General features: G+C 50.5%; 1 protein-coding gene across 1 annotated transcript in view; it reads right to left on the bottom strand.

Annotated features, from left to right (window-relative positions):
* Window positions 1-1,246: 1,246 nt before the first annotated feature.
* The window catches only part of LOC115333057, a 47,771-nt gene continuing 27,660 nt past the window's right edge, over window positions 1,247-21,357 (bottom strand). The window contains exons 10-13 of the mRNA XM_040221996.1: window positions 21,156-21,254; window positions 15,444-15,579; window positions 5,951-6,091; window positions 1,247-1,354 (exon numbers count right to left, since the gene is read on the bottom strand). Of these exons, the coding sequence (XP_040077930.1) occupies window positions 1,247-1,354; window positions 5,951-6,091; window positions 15,444-15,579; window positions 21,156-21,254 (484 nt within the window). The remainder of the gene's footprint in view (window positions 1,355-5,950; window positions 6,092-15,443; window positions 15,580-21,155; window positions 21,255-21,357) is intronic.

Here is a 21,357-nt window from a genome sequence, read left to right as displayed (position 1 = left end):
GCGCGAGTTCTTGAACCTTGCTTCCATCGGAATGAGAAAAGAAAAGGCTGTGGAGTTTGATAATAATGCATCCGGTTTCGTATAGGCACTTAGAAGCTAACATATTTGTGAGACAGCGAACTCTTCTATTTTAATATTTATTTTATTACGTCCTTCTGGCGTTGCGTTCGGTGAAGTGTTTTTCATATTCCGTATCTTGTTTAATGAAAACTTCTTTAAGGGTCTAATTTGAGTTACCGAAGGCTAGTTCAAATAAATAAAGCTGTATTTTCTCCCCACTGTTCCTTCAATTGCTTACACGCCGAGGTGGCGGGATAGTTAGCGAGTTCTACTTGTAAGGAGGTCGCTACTGCGTCGGACCCAATTAGATAAAGTCCGAATGCGTAAACGTCGGTGAGGTAACCTTTGAGTGCACATAAAGAAACCATTCCTGGTAGAAATCCCTGAGCCTTACACTACGATGTATCCCGTTTCGTATGTGCTGATTTCAGATGTTTTATTTGTAATTTATTTTGATGTTGCAATTTGTCATTTATAATTTCCGAACCGGTTCGCGAACCGGTTCAGCGCCCCGAACCGGTTCGCGAACCGGTTCCCGGATCGAATTAATCGAACCGGAACTTAACCGGAACAAAATAAATTTACCTGAACCTGAACCGTAACCGAACCCGTATTTTTTTCGGTTCGACACACTGATATATATATATATATATATATATATATATATATATATATATATATATATATATATATATATATATATATATATATATATATTTCGTGTGTGAAAAAAAAAAAACCAAAAAAACTAGTGCTTTCTATCTAGGATTTTAGTTTTTTTTTTTTCATTTTCGAGTTTTTTTTAAGTCGTGCTTGAGGCACGTCCGGCGATAGTCCGGACCTTTTGTCTGCAACGAACAACGCGCATTTAGTCTGATGTCTGTTCGAGCAGAGTGACTGCAGCTTTGCACAAAGATTAAATTAAGAATCCTCACTGATAAAAAAAAAAAATGTGATTGAGCACAAAGAATGCCCCGCGTTACGTATAGTCCGGCTCCCCAACATGGCGATGGCCGATCAAAGATTTCCCGTGCCCGCAATCGTGGAGCGGAAAGGCAAGATTGAGAAAACTCGTCGTAGAGATCAGTGCTTTGCTCTCTATGTGTTGTTCATGTTTAGGAATATAAAGACCCAGAAGTGTTCGAGGGTTCTTCCATCGCCATTTTATTGCGTACGTTGAGTCCATTTAAAACGGGTTCTCGGGCGGCACGTACGGATGGATGTCGAGGGAGCCATTAGGAAGGTGCTCGTGGATCCAATCTTCACGGTTATAACAAACGCCGTTGACGCAAAACTGCAAATACAGAAGTACTCGTTAAGGGCTGCACAAACAGGACACGCTTTCTGGTGAGCACGGCAAAAAGAGCTTGTCGACTTCCCAAGAGATGAAAACGTTGCGGAGCGCGCGTTCGTTTTCCGCGAGGACATCAACCGTGCAAACAGAACGGATTCCTTCTCTCCTCGTAGCTGTCGTCCCCTCCCCTTCCTTGTTTTCAGGGTGCTGAGGACTGAAAACAACAGCGGAGGCCTTGAGGACTGTATGAGTAGATACTTCCTGGTCCTAAGGACACGGAGCTTCCAAAATATTTTAAGAGCCTGTATCGCATATGTAGGGTGACCCAAGTCACAAGGCTCTACCTAAAATGGTCCGTAAAAATAGACGCCTGCACGTAGCAATCTAAACTTTTCGTCAAAGTTGTATTTCACAGGTCGGATTTTTTTTTTGTAAAATTACAAAGCGTAGCACTTTTTCTGTAAAAAATAGTGCCAAGACACTCGCCAGGGTCTACGGCGGGTGGCGGCGCAGACGACCAAGTCCAGTAACGGGGAGTGTTTGGTGTTCGTACTAGTAGATGGCGCTACCTGCTTATCGCAACAGCTCGCGACCACCGTGGTTTATTAAAATTAACATAACTTCTTTTTTCAATGTACCTTTGCTTAAAAAATAAATCAGAAAAAAAAAAAAACAAAAAAAAAACGCATTTGCATCACGACGGCGCTTTTGCTGCCAACGGATTTCCTCTCCATGTCGTCTGCTTTCTTTCGCTGGTCGGCTGAACTTTCGGGCGTTTCTCCTGACGCCATCTATCGATACGAAGGCCAAACACACCTCGCTACTGGACTTAGTCGGGCGTCGATTTTTGCGGTCCATTTTAGATAGAGCCTGGTGACTTGAGTCACCTTATATATCACGCAATGCACTCTCTCCCCCCCCCCCCTTTCCAGAAAAAAAGAAAAAGAAAAAGGCTTATGGGTGGGAGACTGTAAACACCGCGCGATACATCAAGATTTTCTCTTTAATTAAACAATTTACCACACAGGGCGCTTGATTTTAATTCGAACTTAATAATTAACTGAAACGTGTTAATGAACTTCTTAATTATTGGTCTTAGGGGTCACATTGCACTTGCAGTTTTGACGGCAATTATTATTAGAGATCAGACCAGTTGAAAAAAATTGGCGAAAAGTTGGTTTCTAAGATATTAATCGATCAATTTTTGCGTTTTTTCGCTCGATCTAAGAATTGAGCTCATAAAGAGTGCCGCAAGCCCCTCCCACAATGACGGTTGGAAGAGCGGCGTAGTCGTTGAAATCATGTCGTCGCTATGCCGACAGCGTCTCCTTGGGAATCGCGCCGACGAGACAAGCCAAGCGTTGTCTGAAACAACAACGTCCCTCTAGTGTTTGCGGCGCATTTTCTTTTCTTCTCTTTTTTTTTTCTTTTTTGCACAATTTTTAAGTCAGGCGGAAAAAAAACAAACGAAAATGGTTATATTATTAGGGACTTTTAGCAAACCGTTACCGTGTTTCGCGTGCCCCACTACCGGAGCCTTTGAAGCATGCTGGGCTGTTCCCTCCATGTCGTTTCTTCAGTCTCAACGCTGTCTCAGGCTAGTCTGTGCCCCTTTAAAGGGATACTACAACGAAATTTCGGCGCTCATTTTTTGGTCTATGTGTGTTCAAAGGAGCAGTATCACATCGAACATACCAATATCTTATTAAAAAAGTCACGAAAAGGAATTTTAAAACGAATTAAACGATTAGCAAAGAGCACCTGGTGGATGTCGCTAACGCCTCGCTTGTAATGCCGCTCTAGCAACATTGACAGCTAGTGACGGAGGTTGTCTCGCCTCCGGCCACGACGAGAGAAGAGGGGCAGGAGGAACTCCCCTCTTCCCGAGAATCCCTTTTGTGTGTCGCAGAAGTCGCTATTGTGCCCCCACAAGATTATAGAAGATTAACCCGTCACTCAAAATTCGTACAAAAGCAGCCGCTTCGGTGGCTGGAACGACTAGGCCATCTTCTCGACGTCAGCCTCGCCGTAGCTTTGCTCGTCTTGAGACGACCTACGTCACGATTGCGTTGGATGTCACGTGCTCTAGGCTGGGCCTTCTCCGAGCGCTTGCCAGAGTGGGCCGTTTTTAACGAAAAATACAGCCACCAGACTCAAAATACAAACGTGCGATTGTCATTTACGGATATTGTGGATCATATTCAACCTAATTTTGAACACGACGCGAATATTTCAAATAATGTTGAAGTATCCCTTTAATGTCTGAACCGACATTAAAGGGGCACAGAGACCTCAAAGGCCCTATTTGTTTTTGTCGTCAAAAACGATGCAAGCTGTAGTATTAAACACCTAGAAACAAACAAAAAATACCCGAACGCGCAAACGAATTTCACGCACGCGCGCGCGCCTTTTTATTTTTGGCGCCCTTCTTTCCCGCTCCTCACCTCCTCGCTTCTTTTTATTTGTGTCGTAATCGATCGTGAAATTTAGAAGCTTTGTAAGCGAAATATCTATAATATTTACCAACGGCATCCGTAGAACATATTTTTTTTTTGTAACGCAGTCTCGAGCGCACCACGGCCCTTATTTTTGAGATACCTAAAATCGGAGTCCGGTGTGATGTCGCATCCTGACTTAATTTTTACCCTCACTCGGAAAACACGGCGGCGCTCGACACATGTAGAACTGAGGGTGATCGGTGAGTCGGGGAGTCGAATGAAGTTGTCTTTTTTAGCTGCCCGACGTCCTCTGAAACCTCTAAAAGGAAATCGTCGAACGGTCAAAACAACTGGGTTTGGTGTCTGTGTACCGTAGCTTCGGTTCTGACTCCGCCGGGGCAGCCTTTCACGCACAACCTGCGTGACGTGACCCCTCCCGTCGCTCACAAAAGTCCACTGCGCGTTTTCTTCGGCCTCACACTGTTGCAAAGAATTTGAGATCGCTGAAAGGGTCCTAAAGGAACTTCAAACTGGAAAGTGAAGCGTCGCCTGATCACGGCGATAGGGGGCACTCACGGAGCGGTTGTTCGCGGAACGTGGGCGAACACGACACGGAGGCCTGAGAGACACTGGTGCAGATTGCGGAGGAAGTTCAAATTTGGCTTTTGGAATTTTTTTTTTTTTATTCACAAATACTTCATTCTTAAGCTTTGAATCTTGGGGACAATGTCCAGGCATCGTTTTCAATCGTTTCGGGCAATAAAAAAATAATTTTGACCCGTCAGTAATAAAAGAAAAAAAAAAAAAGAATGTTTGCGTAAATATTTATTTTGCGACACGCGTGTCGCTACCAGACTGATTTAAAAAAAGAAATCCTTTTCAGGGTTCCTTTTTGGCTCGTTGACACGCTAGCACTTGACTACGACTGACTAAGACAAGACTGCTTTTAAGCCTCTTATGGCGGCATAGGACTGGCTGTGCAGTAAAGGCCCGTTCACACACGTGCGTCCGAGTACGACCGAGAGAGACCAGACCGGTTTTTAAGCCTCTTGCGATCTCTTAGGACCAGCTCCGCGGCAGCGCACCCAGTCCTAAGACGTCGCAAGAGGCTTAAAAACCGGTCTGGTCTCTCTCGGTCGTACTCGGATGCAAGAGTGTGAACGATGCTCAAAGCGCGATCCAAACCAACGCGTTTTCGTGCGGGGGTGGGCCGTGCGCTTCCCGGAAATTGCGTATTTCGTGACGTCGCGCTGATTCCATGCACCTTCCGGGTGCGCATAAGAGAGTTGGATGATTGCAACTTTGTTCATAACGCGCAGGAAAACGCGCTGTGACGTAGTAGGGTGCTCCTCTCCCATACCCTTTCCCGGCCAATGGGTGAAGGCGTTTCTTCGCCGTCTGGCGCACATATGCTGGCCGCTCGCCCGAAAGTGCTCCGTCCTAACCAACGCGCATGCTTGGGACACAGAAAGCGCACCGGAAACAGCAAGAACGTCACAAAATACGCAATATCCGGGAAGCGCACGAGCTACGTGCGCACAAAAACACGTTGGTTTGGATCGCGCTTAATGCAGCCGGTGGTAAGCAGTCACTAGAGACTCAAAACACCGGTCTTGACTAGGTCGGTCTTAGTCAAATGTGAGTATGTGAAGAGGCTTTAGTCTTTCCCGTCGTAACCAGAGGTAGGTATGTGAACGCCTTAAAACCACTTTCTGCGATAGTCTATTTATGGTCATAAACTATATTATATGTAGTCCCTAAGCATCCTAAGAAAGCAAACATTACATTCATGTGTGACCGATGTTTCAATTACAATCGGTAACAGAGATCGATTGCCTCGGAATACTCTCGTTGAGACTTGAAGGCGCAGTCGCTAGAGGAAGGACAGGGTTCTGCCCTTCCTCAAGCCTCGTCCAACGGCGACCTCTGGTGTCTCGATCTTTGATACCAATTTTAGTAAAAATATCGGCCAAGCATGATTTAATGTTTTTTTTTTATTTTTTAAGATTCTTAAAGCCCGTAGATTAAATTATTAGCATAAACAGCATATTGCAGTAAGTGGATTAGTGCCCCTCCTCTTCTTTTTTTTTAACGTTGTCTGCCAGAAAACTACTTTGTCTAGAAAGAAGAGGGGGGAGTTCTGAAAGAGGAAACCCACCTTATCTTCGATGCCGCATCGAAGACCTTGTATTGCTGGAGTTGTATACAATGTTTGCTGCAGAGTGTTGTACTCCAAGCAGCAGGTTAACTCGCAGTCGTACACTGGATAGAAGCGGTGCGTCCCAGTGAGCTCTTCTCGCTGGATATACAGAAGGAAACACGCGAGAAGTCACATTACACGACTCGCTTTAATGCAGTGAGAACAGAACACGTGAAGAGGGCCTTTAATCGCTATAAACATATTTCCACAAACTCGATCATGATTACAAAGACTAGGGAGTACCCAAATGTATCTTCCATAACCCACGAACTTCTTTTTTTCTTCTTCTAAATTTAGCGGAGAAATTGAATTAGTTTATTTGTCACAGGACGTCTACCCCTCTCTCCGCATTGAGCCAGGAAACCGGATTGGTGTTTAGGTCACGTGACGTTGATTGGCACGCTAAATTTGGCGAGGAAATGTGATTAATTTATTGGTCGATCGCGTGACATCAGGTCACGTGACGTGAATTTCTAAATTGAGCGGGAAAACTTGATTGGTGTAGAGGAGACGTGCTGTCAAGTCCCGACGTCGATTCCCCCGCTGAATTTAACAGGAAAACTGAATCGTGTAACGTTCTCAGCGTGTCGATCGTTCGTGACGATTTTCTCGTAGAAAAAAACCCATAAAACAAATTCCTTATTAAAAATAGGCCGCGAAATCTAAATACTTGAATCCAACATCGGAAGTGACTTAGACAAAGTAGATCGAGTGCGCTGAGAGTGTATGAAAGGCATCACGTTAAACAGAATCCAGATTAAAAAAAAAAAAATCCGATCAGCGTCTGATATGAAATTCGTGGATTGATTGATTGATTTAAACATATCTGAAGCACTGTTGCTGTTCTCAGCATCAGTCTGACGTAATCAACAGCCAGTTGCAAGGCCGTTGAGAGCGAAGTCTGATTCACACGTTTGCGGTTGAATGTGATTGACTGCGCCCTGCCGATACCATCTACACACGCGGGCACTCGTGTGATTGCTCCAAGTAGCTCCGGACTTCTGTGGTTTCAGTTTCAGCTTCAGTTTCTGGCGTAAAAGGGGCGCATTTGCTACTGTTCATCTTTTCGTATGAGAAACCCTGTTGAGGGTGCTGAACCGCGATTACCAAGCATGCAGACATGTCCGCGTCTTTCCCTACGCCCCTTTCTAAATACAAGTCGACGCTTCGACTGGAGCAATCGGACCGACTTATACCCTTGCTACACGGGCATCCTTAATTGCAGTTAGGCTAAGCCCCAGTTCGCCCACAATGCCTGCGGACAACATTTTGTGGCTATGCAGCCACAAAATGTTGTCCGCAGGCATTGTCGATTTGAGTTGAGTTGAGTCAAGTCGAGTTGAGTCGAGTCAAGGCGCGTTGAGGCGAGTCAAGTCCAGTGAAGTCGAGGCGAGTCGAGTCGAATGAGTCGAGTCGAGCAAGTCGAGGCAAGTCGAGTCGAATGAGTCGAATCGAGTCGAGGTAAGTCCAGGCGAGTCGAGGACAGGCGAGTCGAGGCCAGTCGAGTCGAGGAGAGTCAAGGCGAGTCGAGTCGAGTTAGTCGAGTTGAGTCGATTGGAGGCAAGGCGAGTCGAGGCGTGTCAGGTCGAGTCGAGTCGAGTGAGTCGACTCAAGGCAAGTCGAGGCGAGTCGAGGTGAGTCGAGGGACGTTTAGGCGAGTCGAGGCGAGTCGAGTTGAGTCGAGTTGAGTCGAGTCGAGTGAGTCGGGCCGAGGCAAGTCGAGGTGAGTCGAGGTGAGTCGAGGGACGTTTAGGCGAGTCGAGTTGAGTCGAGTCGAGTTGAGTCGAGTCGAGTGAGTCGGGCCGAGGCAAGTCGAGGTGAGTCGAGGGAAGTTTAGGCGAGTCGAGGCGAGTCGAGTTGAGTCGAGTCGAGTGAGTCGGGCCGAGGCAAGTCGAGGTGAGTCGAGGTGAGTCGAGGGAAGTTTAGGCGAGTCGAGGCGAGTCGAGTTGAGTCGAGTCGAGTGAGTCGGGCCGAGGCAAGTCGAGGTGAGTCGAGGGAAGTTTAGGCGAGTCGAAGTGAGTCGAGTTGAGTCGAGGCGAGTGAGTCGGGCCGAGGCAAGTCGAGGTGAGTCGAAAGAAGTTTAGGCGAGTCGAGGCGAGTCAAGTTGAGTCGAGACGAGTCAAGTGAGTCGGGCCGAGGCAAGTCGAGGTGAGTCGAGGTGAGTCGAGGGAAGTTTAGGCGAGTCGAGGCGAGTCGAGTTGAGTCGAGTCGAGTAAGTCGGACCGAGGCAAGTCGAGGTGAGTCGAGGTGAGTCGAGGGAAATTTAGGCGAGTCGAGGCGAGTCGAGTTGAGTCGAGTCGAGTCGAGTGAGTCGGGCTGAGGCAAGTCGAGGTGAGTCGAGGGAAGTTTAGGCGAGTCGAGGCGAGTCGAGTTGAGTCGAGTCGAGTGAGTCGGGCCGAGACAAGTCGAGGTGAGTCGAGGTGAGTCGAGGGAAGTTTAGGCGAGTCGAGGCGAGTCGAGGCGAGTCGAGTCGAGTGAGTCGGGCCGAGGCAAGTCGAGGTGAGTCGAGGTGAGTCGAGGGAAGTTTAGGCGAGTCGAGGCGAGGCGAGTTGAGTCGAGTCGAGTCGAGTGAATCGGGCCGAAACAAGTCGAGGTGAGTCGAGAGAAGTTTAGGCGAGTCGAGGCGAGTCGAGTTGAGTCGAGTCGAGTGAGTCGGGCCGAGGCAAGTCGAGGTGAGTCGAGGTGAGTCGAGGGAAGTTTAGGCGAGTCGAGGCGAGTCGAGTTGAGTCGAGTCGAGTCGAGTGAATCGGGCCGAAACAAGTCGAGGTGAGTTGAGGGAAGTTTAGGCGAGTCGAGGCGAGGCGAGTTGAGTCGAGTCGAGTCAAGTGAGTCGGGCCGAGGCAAGTCGAGGTGAGTCGAGGTGAGTTGAGGGAAGTTGAGGCGAGTCGAGGCGAGTCGAGTCGAGTGAGTCGGGCCGAGGCAAGTCGAGGTGAGTCGAGGTGAGTCGAGGGAAGTTTAGGCGAGTCGAGGCGAGTCGAGTTGAGTCGAGTCGAGTGAATCGGGCCGAAACAAGTCGAGGTGAGTCGAGGGAAGTTTAGGCGAGTCGAGGCGAGGCGAGTTGAGTCGAGTCGAGTCAAGTGAGTCGGGCCGAGGCAAGTCGAGGTGAGTCGAGGTGAGTCGAGGGAAGTTTAGGCGAGTCGAGGCGAGTCGAGTTGAGTCGAGTCGAGTAAGTCGGGCCGAGGCAAGTCGAGGTGAGTCGAGGGAAATTTAGGCGAGTCGAGGCGAGTCGAGTTGAGTCGAGTCGAGTCGAGTGAGTCGGGCTGAGGCAAGTCGAGGTGAGTCGAGGGAAGTTAGGCGAGTCGAGGCGAGTCGAGTTGAGTCGAGTCGAGTGAGTCGGGCCGAGGCAAGTCGAGGTGAGTCGAGGTGAGTCGAGGGAAGTTTAGGCGAGTCGAGGCGAGTCGAGTTGAGTCGAGTCGAGTCGAGTGAATCGGGCCGAAACAAGTCGAGGTGAGTCGAGGGAAGTTTAGGCGAGTGGAGGCGAGTCGAGTTGAGTCGAGTCGAGTGAGTCGGGCCGAGGCAAGTCGAGGTGAGTCGAGGTGAGTTGAGGGACGTTTAGGCGAGTCGAGGCGAGTCGAGGCGAGTCGAGTCGAGTGAGTCGGGCCGAGGCAAGTCGAGGTGAGTCGAGGTGAGTCGAGGGAAGTTTAGGCGAGTCGAGGCGAGTCGAGTTGAGTCGAGTCGAGTCGAGTCGAGTGAGTCGGACCGAGGCAAGTCGAGGTGAGTCGAGGTGAGTCAAGGGAAGTTTAGGCGAGTCGAGGCGAGTCGAGTTGAGTCGAGTCGAGTGAGTCGGGCTGAGGCAAGTCGAGGTGAGTCGAGGTGAGTCGAGGGAAGTTTAGGCGAGTCGAGGCGAGTCGAGTCGAGTGAGCCGGGCCGAGGCAAGTCGAGGTGAGTCGAGGTGAGTCGAGGGAAGTTTAGGCGAGTCGAGGCGAGTCGAGTTGAGTCGAGTCGAGTGAGTCGGGCCGAGGCAAGTCGAAGTGAGTCGAGGTGAGTCGAGGGAAATTTAGGCGAGTCGAGGCGAGTCGAGTTGAGTCGAGTCGAGTGAGTCGGGCCGAGGCAAATCGAGGTGAGTCGAGGTGAGTCGAGGGAAGTTTAGGCGAGTGGAGGCGAGTCGAGTTGAGTCGAGTCGAGTGAGTTGGGCCGAGGCAAGTCGAGGTGAGTCGAGGGAAGTTTAGGCGAGTCGAGGCGAGTCGAGTCGAGTGAGTCGGGCCGAGGCAAGTCGAGGTGAGTCGAGGGAAATTTAGGCGAGTCGAGCTGAATCGAGTCGAGTCGAGTCGAGTGAGTCGGGCCGAGGCAAGTCGAGGTGAGTCGAGGGAAGTTTAGGCGAGTCGAGGCGAGTCGAGTCAAGTGAGTCGGGCCGAGGCAAGTCGAGGTGAGTCGAGGGAAGTTTAGGCGAGTCGAGGCGAGTCGAGGCGAGTCGAGTCGAGTGAGTCGGGCCGAGGCAAGTCGAGGTGAGTCGAGGTGAGTCGAGGGAAGTTTAGGCGAGTCGAGGCGAGTCGAGTTGAGTCGAGTCGAGTGAGTCGGGCCGAGGCAAGTCGAGGTGAGTCGAGGTGAGTCGAGGTGAGTCGAGGGAAGTTTAGGCGAGTCGAAGTGAGTCGAGTTGAGTCGAGGCGAGTGAGTCGGGCCGAGGCAAGTCGAGATGAGTCGAGGGAAGTTTAGGCGAGTCGAGGCGAGTCGGATTGAGTCGAGTCGAGTGAGTCGGGCCGAGGCAAGTCGAGGTGAGTCGAGGTGAGTTGCGGGAAGTTTAGGCGAGTCGAGGCGAGTCGAGTCGAGTCGAGTCGAGTGAGTCGGGCCGAGGCAAGTGGAGGTGAGTCGAGGGAAGTTTAGGCAAATCGGGGCGAGTCGAGTTGAGTCGAGTGAGTCGGGCCGAGGCAAGTCGAGGTGAGTCGAGGTGAGTCGAGGGAAGTTTAGGCGAGTCGAGTCGAGTCGAGTGAGTCGGGCCGAGGCAAGTCGAGGTGAGTCGAGGTGAGTCGAGGGAAGTTTAGGCGAGTCGAGGCGAGTCGAGTTGAGTCGAGTCGAGTCGAGTGAATCGGGCCGAAACAAGTCGAGGTGAGTCGAGGGAAGTTTAGGCGAGTCGAAGCGAGGCGAGTTGAGTCGAGTCGAGTCAAGTGAGTCGGGCCGAGGCAAGTCGAGGTGAGTCGAGGTGAGTTGGGGGAAGTTGAGGCGAGTCGAGGCGAGTCGAGTCGAGTGAGTCGGGCCGAGGCAAGTCGAGGTGAGTCGAGGTGAGTCGAGGGAAGTTTAGGCGAGTCGAGGCGAGTCGAGTTGAGTCGAGTCGAGTGAATCGGGCCGAAACAAGTCGAGGTGAGTCGAGGGAAGTTTAGGCGAGTCGAGGCGAGGCGAGTTGAGTCGAGTCGAGTCAAGTGAGTCGGGCCGAGGCAAGTCGAGGTGAGTCGAGGTGAGTCGAGGGAAGTTTAGGCGAGTCGAGGCGAGTCGAGTCGAGTCGAGTCGAGTAAGTCGGGCCGAGGCAAGTCGAGGTGAGTCGAGGGAAATTTAGGCGAGTCGAGGCGAGTCGAGTTGAGTCGAGTCGAGTCGAGTGAGTCGGGCTGAGGCAAGTCGAGGTGAGTCGAGGGAAGTTAGGCGAGTCGAGGCGAGTCGAGTTGAGTCGAGTCGAGTGAGTCGGGCCGAGGCAAGTCGAGGTGAGTCGAGGTGAGTCGAGGGAAGTTTAGGCGAGTCGAGGCGAGTCGAGTTGAGTCGAGTCGAGTCGAGTGAATCGGGCCGAAACAAGTCGAGGTGAGTCGAGGGAAGTTTAGGCGAGTGGAGGCGAGTCGAGTTGAGTCGAGTCGAGTGAGTCGGGCCGAGGCAAGTCGAGGTGAGTCGAGGTGAGTTGAGGGAAGTTTAGGCGAGTCGAGGCGAGTCGAGTCGAGTGAGTCGGGCCGAGGCAAGTCGAGGTGAGTCGAGGTGAGTCGAGGGAAGTTTAGGCGAGTCGAGGCGAGTCGAGTTGAGTCGAGTCGAGTCGAGTCGAGTGAGTCAGACCGAGGCAAGTCGAGGTGAGTCGAGGTGAGTCAAGGGAAGTTTAGGCGAGCCGAGGCGAGTCGAGTTGAGTCGAGTCGAGTGAGTCGGGCTGAGGCAAGTCGAGGTGAGTCGAGGTGAGTCGAGGGAAGTTTAGGCGAGTCGAGGCGAGTCGAGTCGAGTGAGCCGGGCCGAGGCAAGTCGAGGTGAGTCGAGGTGAGTCGAGGGAAGTCGAGGGAAGTTTAGGCGAGTCGAGGCGAGTCGAGTTGAGTCGAGTCGAGTGAGTCGGGCCGAGGCAAGTCGAAGTGAGTCGAGGTGAGTCGAGGGAAATTTAGGCGAGTCGAGGCGAGTCGAGTTGAGTCGAGTCGAGTGAGTCGGGCCGAGGCAAATCGAGGTGAGTCGAGGTGAGTCGAGGGAAGTTTAGGCGAGTGGAGGCGAGTCGAGTTGAGTCGAGTCGAGTGAGTCGGGCCGAGGCAAGTCGAGGTGAGTCGAGGGAAGTTTAGGCGAGTCGAGGCGAGTCGAGTCGAGTGAGTCGGGCCGAGGCAAGTCGAGGTGAGTCGAGGGAAATTTAGGCGAGTCGAGCTGAATCGAGTCGAGTCGAGTCGAGTGAGTCGGGCCGAGGCAAGTCGAGGTGAGTCGAGGGAAGTTTAGGCGAGTCGAGGCGAGTCGAGTCGAGTGAGTCGGGCCGAGGCAAGTCGAGGTGAGTCGAGGTGAGTCGAGGGAAGTTTAGGCGAGTCGAGGCGAGTCGAGTTGAGTCGAGTCGAGTGAGTCGGGCCGAGGCAAGTCGAGGTGAGTCGAGGTGAGTCGAGGGAAGTTTAGGCGAGTCGAAGTGAGTCGAGTTGAGTCGAGGCGAGTGAGTCGGGCCGAGGCAAGTCGAGATGAGTCGAGGGAAGTTTAGGCGAGTCGAGGCGAGTCGGGTTGAGTCGAGTCGAGTGAGTCGGGCCGAGGCAAGTCGAGGTGAGTCGAGGTGAGTTGCGGGAAGTTTAGGCGAGTCGAGGCGAGTCGAGTCGAGTCGAGTCGAGTGAGTCGGGCCGAGGCAAGTGGAGGTGAGTCGAGGGAAGTTTAGGCAAATCGGGGCGAGTCGAGTTGAGTCGAGTGAGTCGGGCCGAGGCAAGTCGAGGTAAGTCGAGGTGAGTCGAGGGAAGTTTAGGCGAGTCGAGTCGAGTCGAGTGAGTCGGGCCGAGGCAAGTTGAGGTGAGTCGAGGTGAGTCGAGGGAAGTTTAGGCGAGTCGAGTTGAGTCGAGTCGAGTGAGTTGGGCCGCGGCAAGTCGAGGAGAGTCGAGGTGAGTCGAGGGAAATTTAGGCGAATCTAGGCGAGTCGAGTTGAGTCGAGTCGAGGCGAAGCGATAGAGTCGAGTCGCGACTCGACTAATGTCAAGTCAAGGTGCAAGAACTCGACGCCTCCTTTTGGAGTCGCTCAGCGGGAGACGCTGCAAGACGCGCTGTCAGCGATGCGAAAGCAAGCTACTCGGCGATGCGTGGATCCACGAGTGATGACGACTGGTGGGCCTTGTCTTCTAAGTGGTATTGAATCTGTGCCCACTTTTACGCGCAACTACGACCAGAGAAAGAGCTGAAAGGGGTTTGAAAATTAATTTTGGACCGAGATAAATTATTTCACGTATAGACTACTAATCGCGCTTCCTTTAGCGAGCCAAATGAAATGGGCTAGAAAGTAAAAACCTGGCTTTCGGTACGAAAATTTAAAAAGATGTAGCAGACTATTTCTTATGTCTTTTGTTTCGAAAGCTTGCCGCCTTATTACTGGGATACATCCGCGGTACCCAAAGCACGTCATCTAATGCACCAGCTACACACATCGGGCACGAGCACTGCGCTCGTCAACAATCAACCCGTCGACGAATTTCTGAATTCACGTTCGTGGCCAATGAGTGACATGACAGAACTTATCATCACTTGGGAATGAGAAGTTCTGTGGTGTGCTTAAAAAGCATGGTGGAAGCTTGGAGCCAACGCCTCCGGTGCCCAAGCACGTCGCAACCGCGTGATTTCTCATTTTTCTTCTGAGTTGAAGTGGAAAGCTAAGGAGGAATTAGTTGAAAAATCATCTCATGGCCCCTTTAAAGCCCCTTAATCAAATTCGTGCTTCAAAAACGCAGCAATAAGCTTAAAAAGAAATGGCACCCTGTTGTTATCTACCACGTAGCACTGGAACGCTTTCAATCTGCTGTATGTTAATCATCATTGTTTCACCGTGTGCTTTAAATAGTTTTGACACCAATATACGAGAAAATTGCTCAAAGAGAGTTCGTAAATTTCTTCTCGTAATTCCTGCAAAACCTCCACTATGGTTTATGGTGCGAAATATGGACATCACACGCGTCGAAGTTGGCAGATAGAGTCCTCTCTTCGCCTTAGTGGCAAGCGGCGCCATCAAATGGCTCCTCAATATGCGGCTAACCTCGCAGACCCGGTTTTCCATGCTTTCTATGGGAATGAAACATGCTTGTTTTTAAAGTGTTTTTTTGGGGTGCGCAACGCCTTGTAGAACTTGGCACTTGAGCTCCCCTTAATGTTTAGACACTTTTTGGCATTGAAGCTTTAGTTCGTGCCTCAGTGGCGGCAATAACAGTTTTATAAGGGAAGTGAGTCGTATAGATCTATGGTGCGGAGTTGAAGTCATGCCTTTGAAAGGGCTAGTCAGTGACTTCACACGCCCCCCCCCCCCCTCCCCCCCGAAAAAAGACGCGCGCCCGCATGAGACACTTTTTTTTCTCTCTAAGTTTCAATTCATTTTATTTTGTTTATTTGACTTAGGGGAGGTTTTACATTAAAAAAAGGGGGGGGGGGGAGGGGGTGCAAAATTGAACTATAAACAATGCAATGAAAATGAACACTAAATTATTCTTCCAACAATACAAACATGATGGTAAATGGTGTGAAGAGTGGCAGTGAGTGCCGTGACTACGCAGTGGAGGCGCTGTCGTCGGCTAAGGCTACTCGAACGCGCGCCACGAGGACTCTATCTGGTCGAGCGTGTCGCAGCGTTTGCTGTGCCGTGCGCCCTCACCTAATTATGTTACAGCGGCAGTTGTTAGGGCCCATCCCCACGTAAACGAAGGTACCCCGCTAAATTTGGCGGGAAATTAATGTGATGTGACATGGCGTCTACCTGTCTGAACGCATCACGTTTAGGCATTCAAGCTACCCGCTAGAGGAAAAACAATTACGTCACGTGACCTATGCACCAAGTCAGTTTCCCCGCTAGATTTGGCGGGAAAACACATCCTACGACCTTGCTGCCGCTGTCTAAACGCATCTCGTCGTTTGATCGTCGCGCAATTTTATATCGTACACTGTGGTCTGGTCATAGGCAGATCGATGCGTCCCAGCGCCACCCCCTTGATGGCGCCAGTGACTGAGCGCAGTCTTTCGAAGCGGTTTGAAGCGAGCAAACACTCGATGACATTCGTACCCAAATGTGTGAACCCCTGATGGCAGCCATATATGGAACTAAAAGTGGACAGCAAAAGTAAGACAGACTTACGAAACAGTGTTCGATCTCCGGTTTGTAGGGATATATTGATTTACAGAGTTCCGACAAATCGACGACGTCGCCAGGCAAACTCGTGACTTGGGGAACCTCCTGTCCCCTTGGTCGAAAGCACTCTTGGGGCACGCGGCTTTGAAACAAAGTAAAAATGAGTATCAACGTAAACGTAAATCGCTGCGCACTGAAGCAAACTTGGTAGAAGTGCAAGGCCTACTTTTTTTAAAGCGTTAAGATTAACGCCGGAATTTGGAGAAAACCCGACCCCACCGGGTTTTGAAGAAAACCCAGCGGTGTGTTTCGTTCGTCAGTTGTCGCGTGCGACCCTCCCATTGGTCCAAAGCGTGACGTGAGCAGGCGTCAACCTCTCCCTTTCTCCTCTGCGCTGACAAACTGACAGACACCGCCGGGTTTTCGTCAAAAGGAGCCCTTTTATTTTAGGGGCGAAGCTCCTTAGGGTCTAGCCTTGTCCGTCCGGCGTCCGTGCTCACACCGATTGCCATCCCATCTGTCGTCTTAAAAAAAAAAAAATGTTTTCGCAGTCGACAGGATTCGAACCTGTGCAGGGAGACCCCAATGGATTTCTAGTCCGTCGCCTTAACCACTCGGCCATGACTGCGGGACGAGTAGGGGGCTATGAGATGTTGTAGTAACTCAACAGCTGGGGATGTCACGGATGAAACGAGCAATAAAAAATCAGCACCATCAGCACTACCTATGAACAAGATCAGTATCATCAACACCCACCAGGGCTTCGCCCCAATCAACATCATTTTTGGCAAAGTCACGCGCAGAGCTGGCATGGAGCCAGGGAGGAGGAGGCACCGCCCAACACCTGCTAGATAACAGCCGTAGCGCTGAATGAGATGGCTTAATCAGAGGAGGCCAACACTGGACACATAGTGGAAAGGAGTGCTGAGTCAGCGCTCGGCTTCGAGTCAAGGTTGAGCCGAACGTTGACGCAATCGTTGCGTTCAATCTGTGCCCAACGTTGGCCATCTCTGGTGACGGCATCTCATTCAGCACTATGGCTTTGGTACGAAGGAGGTGTTGCGCCGCGGCGCGGTGAAATGCGGGTGTGCTGAGCTGCCGCTCTGCTGTCGCCGGTTGTTCTTCGCTCTGAGTTTCCGCGGTAGCGCTACATGGGCTGTGATGTGTGTGTAGTTAAAACGATGGATGCTGTTTATTCCACGAGTGGAATTGATCTGGGTCTCTTACGAGTGATATGGATGACCGTATCCAAGGGCGTCGACGTAATTTGAAATGCAAAGTTCAAAAAAAGGGGGCGAAAAAATTTACAGGAAGATCCATCGGAGGGTTCATGGGGAATCCGTTAGCGTAACCCTTGGGAAACGCCACAACCGTCCCCCTTTGGGAGACGCTAACACTGACCCCATAACGAGGCCACAAAGAGGCAGCAAAAAGTAGAGGAAGCAAAAGAGAAATCCCCCTCCCAAAAAGTGAAGGGGTTACCGTAAGCATTTCCCAAACAGGGACGTGTGTGGCGTTTCCCAGTTTCATGAGAACGCATTCCCGAAGAATCCACTAATGGATCTTCCTGTCATTTCTCTCTCTGTCTCTCTCTCTCGAGAATCTGTTAAGGGCCGACAACCAGACTCGAGATTCTTTAAGGCAGAAGATCCTCCTCACCCTCGGGGAGGAGGAAACAGGCAACGGTGGATAGGGTAGAAGGGGGAGAGGGGGAAGCGGGAGAAAAGTGGAAAGCGCGAACTGGCCGTCGGTCTTTAACCAAATACGATCAAGGAGTATATACACTGAAAGAACTGCATGTTCAGTTCAAGAAGTTTTCCTTTAATGGTTGTATTTTGAATTGAGCCAGAATTAGATAACTCGGATAAAGTAAGCCCACTTTCTGAGGTAGAGTTTAATAGGATGGGTAGCGGATCCTTCGTTTGCCAACGCAGTTTATCAGACTGCATTCATTCGCAATGGTATTCGTATCTTTGTTGGCAGTTCCCTTGCGCTGATGATTATATGTGTGCAATAACAAAAAAAAAAAAAAAAAAAACATTTGGTTTGTAGAAACATGATGGAAAACTCTCTCGGCTCAAGTTAGCATTTACAAAATGTGCCCGCTTCTCTCTCAATATATATATATATATATAGATAGATAGGTAGTCCGAAAAAATTAAACAACGCGCTGACGTACGCTCTGTATCCACTAGGAGGTATAGACGTTTTACACACGCTCAGGATTACAGCCGCCATTGCTGACCTTCTCTTTTCTTACGAGATACCGAGCCACTAAAGCGGGCGTTGACGAGCCTCCACAAAGGCCAATGCTGGGAGAAGGACACAAAAGAATCCAAGATGGCAATAACCTGGCCTGCTACGGTAATACTGAAGGGAGGTAAACGGAATAAGAGGAAACAAAAACTGAAGGTCGGTTATGGCGGCGCCCATGCACAGCTGCTGCAAAAGCGTCTAGACTGCGCTTTTGTAAAAATTTACGTGGCTTTTCAAAGGCAGCTTTCTTTGAAAACACAAGGTTTTCAAAAAAATCGTAGGCGAACGAGGGCGAGCAAACAGAAAACGAGTCTTCCAGCACGGAGCCGCACCGGCTTCCGCTACGCTTCCGCTACGCTTCCGCTACGCTTCACCCGGCTGACTTCACCCAGGCCCAAGATGGCCGATTCGGAACTTCCGGTGGTCGCATTTTTAAAGCGGGGAAGACCGCATGACGAAACAACATGACGCTCTGCCTCTCACAAACTACAGCTGTGCGGTTTTTGTGGGCAAATGGATGGGGGCTCCACGCGAGGTTAGTTTGTATTATTAAAAAAAGATTTTGTTTCGTAACTTCGAATTTTTTTAGTTGAGGACTTTTCTATCGTCTTGGAGCCACATAGGGATTCATGGAATCCCGCAATCAAGGTTAACAACCGGCTTTGCTTTGTTAGAAGACGATACGGCGGCTTCGTGGGTCCAATGGTCCTTCTGACAGAGCACGCGACTGCGCAGAATTAAGTTAGTGACGAGTGACTAGACTTCTACTCGACACTCGAGGTGCGCGAACTGACGAACGCTGGCACGTAGAGGCTTCCGCAATAGAGAGTTTTAGTAGATCGTTCCCATGACTATGATAACGATATCCCGATACTTCGCCACCGCCTCCCTTGCGCATGCATAGTATCGTTATCGGGGCTATCGGGGGTATCGGAACGATCTACTAAAACTCTCTATTGTCTGAGAAGGGAGAAAACACTACGAAGCAGAATTCCCGGACAAGGTGAAGTATAGAGTGTTTGAAATACCGAGGCTGGATCTAAGATGGGCCGTAAAAATCGGCGCCAAAGACGGAGCTCACGGGTGCGCGCTCCTAGGGCACAGCAGCGCCACGGTGTCGTCTACGCGCAAAATCTTTACGAGGCGGCCGCCGCTCTTGCCACTCCAACTTTCTAGAACACTGTACTTTCAAGGGCCGCTCACTTTAGTGCCGCGCCGCCATTTGCTTCCAAGTTCCGCCCGAAACACGAACCTCGTGCACTGGCGCATTTCACCATAGCCTCCTCTACTGGCGACGTGAGCGGTCAAAAGCGTCGCTGTGGTCACCTTTCCACGATTGGCCGAATGCTGGCTATGACGTCGGCAAAGGATTTCTCATCGATGGAAATAAGAGGAATGGAAGAACTTCACTTTTGACGGTGTTGGCAGTGTTCCTTTGAGAGCGCAATGATTTCAAGCTTCCACCATGCCCATTACAAACACCATCGAACTTGTTGTTCGCAAGGTAATGACGTCACGAGAGGGAACCACGGGAGGGCGCCGCCAAAACATCTCGCCGCTAATACTCACAAATCCTGGCAGATCGCCGTGACGCGGCCTCCGAAAGTGAAAAGGTAGAGCAGCAGACAAGAGTCATGTAATGGACGCCCCGCTGCGGCGAGGCGCCGAAACACACTCGTCCCGAGCGACGGAATGTCCGCTCGTGCTTCACGCGTTTCCCGGGCTACCGCTTCTTTTCTCGTCTGGTTTGAAACCCATGTTTCGGGTCCTCGCCACTGCAAAAGCTGTGCGCTGAATACCAGACTCCCCGAAAAATTCTCTGTGCTACCAGATCCTCGCGGTCCAAATCTGCGACCGGGCACTCTATGGCTCCGTCGTCGAACTGGCAGGCTGTTGTAGTATAGAGGACGCTATGATTTGACGCTACTTGCAAGAAAACGCGAGCACAGCGAGGTTCTTTAGGTGATTAGCGTCCCTAGAGCCACCAGTGGCAACGCCTCTATGGACAACGAGGGATCGTTTCAGAATGGCGCTCTTTCTGCGCAAACGTTTACGTAAACGTTAGGCTTACTATAAGAAAAAGATAAAAAAAAGAAAAACGTAAAATCCCTTCTCTACTTAGGCAATCTCCATTTAACGTTTCACCACTTCTGTCCACAAGCGATGGATAAATGGATGGATGAATGCGGCTGAGCCTTCTGGATCGGGCGTTAGCTTACGCCACCTAGAACACCTAGAATAAAAATCGCCACCAAGCGGCCGCACCCACGAAAAGGCGTGATGCCCTACAAGAAGTCTGTCAACTGACTTCGATATTGACCTTAGTGGCTACGGTGCCTGGAACGCGTCTGCAACTGGTGTGTTTGCCGGGTCCAAAAAAGTGGTCCCTCGATTTCCGCCTGATGACGTCATACAAGTGTCATGCTGTCGCCGGTCGCGAACCTGGCGGCGTCCCAACAGCTGTGGTGTATATGGCAGACGCCTGTTCTGCTGCAGGTCGCTCTCCAGTGCGGCAGTCCACGGAAGCTAAAGCAGCCGGAAGTTGCGGCGCCTGGAACGCCGTGACCACAGCGACACTCATGTTCGCCTGTGGTTTTCGCCAGCATTTCTACGGCCAACCGCCAGGATCGCGACATGCAACAGCATGACACTCCGGCTTCTGTGACGTCATTTGTTGCCACTTGGCGACCACTTTTGATGTATGGACGGGATAGGACGCTAAACACACCAGTCGGAGACGCGATCCAGGCACCATAGAGTGGCTCCAGTCGACACCTCGTTGTGTCGATGCATGCGCACGACTATCCGAGCAGGCGAACTTGGACGTCGTATAGCTAGACATCGGAAAGTCCGTAGTGGATCCGAAGAACGCGAATTTCAGTTATGGCGTGCAGAGGAAGCTCGTCGTAGTAGAGAAGGTACGGATGAGGTACCCAAGAGGAATAGAAAGCTGAATTAAGGTTCTCGTAGAAATCTTCAGAATCGTGTCCAGAAAACAGTTCAGAAACGACAACGGCGCCGTAGTGACAGCGATTTCCGGAAGCTCCGAGTTGCTGTCGCTGCGGCACACGTTACTCGGTAGCGTGAATTCACTCGAACTTTAATGGAGCATTTCATTTCGATAAATGCCGAGGCCTAGCGCCATATACTTTGTAGGGATTATGCTGGAAAGCGCGGAAAAAAAACCTTGAAATGTCAACTTTGCCGAGCTTTTTAAATATATATTTTTTATTTAGAAGCAATAAAGAGCAGGCTGGAAAGCGTACATCCCAGGTATTCCAAAAATGAAATTAAATTGTAAATAGATAAAAAAATAAACAAAAACGTTGGAGCTTGTTTTGTATATTGTTCGACTACTCTGCTAAGGGGAAGGGGCAGATTGAGTCATGTTTGCATGACCCCCGTTTTATGTTTATGCAGCCGTAAACAAATAGGCATTATAATTACTGAACAGTGCCTTACGCAAGCGAAGCGTTGAGCATATCCAAACCGCACTGGGGCAGTACGGTTGTATTCTTTATGCATTTCTCAAGCACATGCTCCTTCAAATCCACGGCCATCCTGAAAAGGTTAAAAACAGAATTTTAATTTATAAATCCTTATAGAACTCGGAAATAAATCATGAACAAAATAAATAATGAACAGTTCGGTGACTCCATTACAG

Source organism: Ixodes scapularis, unplaced genomic scaffold, assembly GCF_016920785.2.
Source record: "Ixodes scapularis isolate PalLabHiFi unplaced genomic scaffold, ASM1692078v2 PGA_scaffold4__175_contigs__length_147842914, whole genome shotgun sequence".
In the NCBI taxonomy this organism is placed as follows: domain Eukaryota; kingdom Metazoa; phylum Arthropoda; class Arachnida; order Ixodida; family Ixodidae; genus Ixodes; species Ixodes scapularis.
The sequence above is the reverse complement of the archived record's forward strand: the minus strand, read 5'-3'. Positions and strand labels throughout refer to the sequence as shown.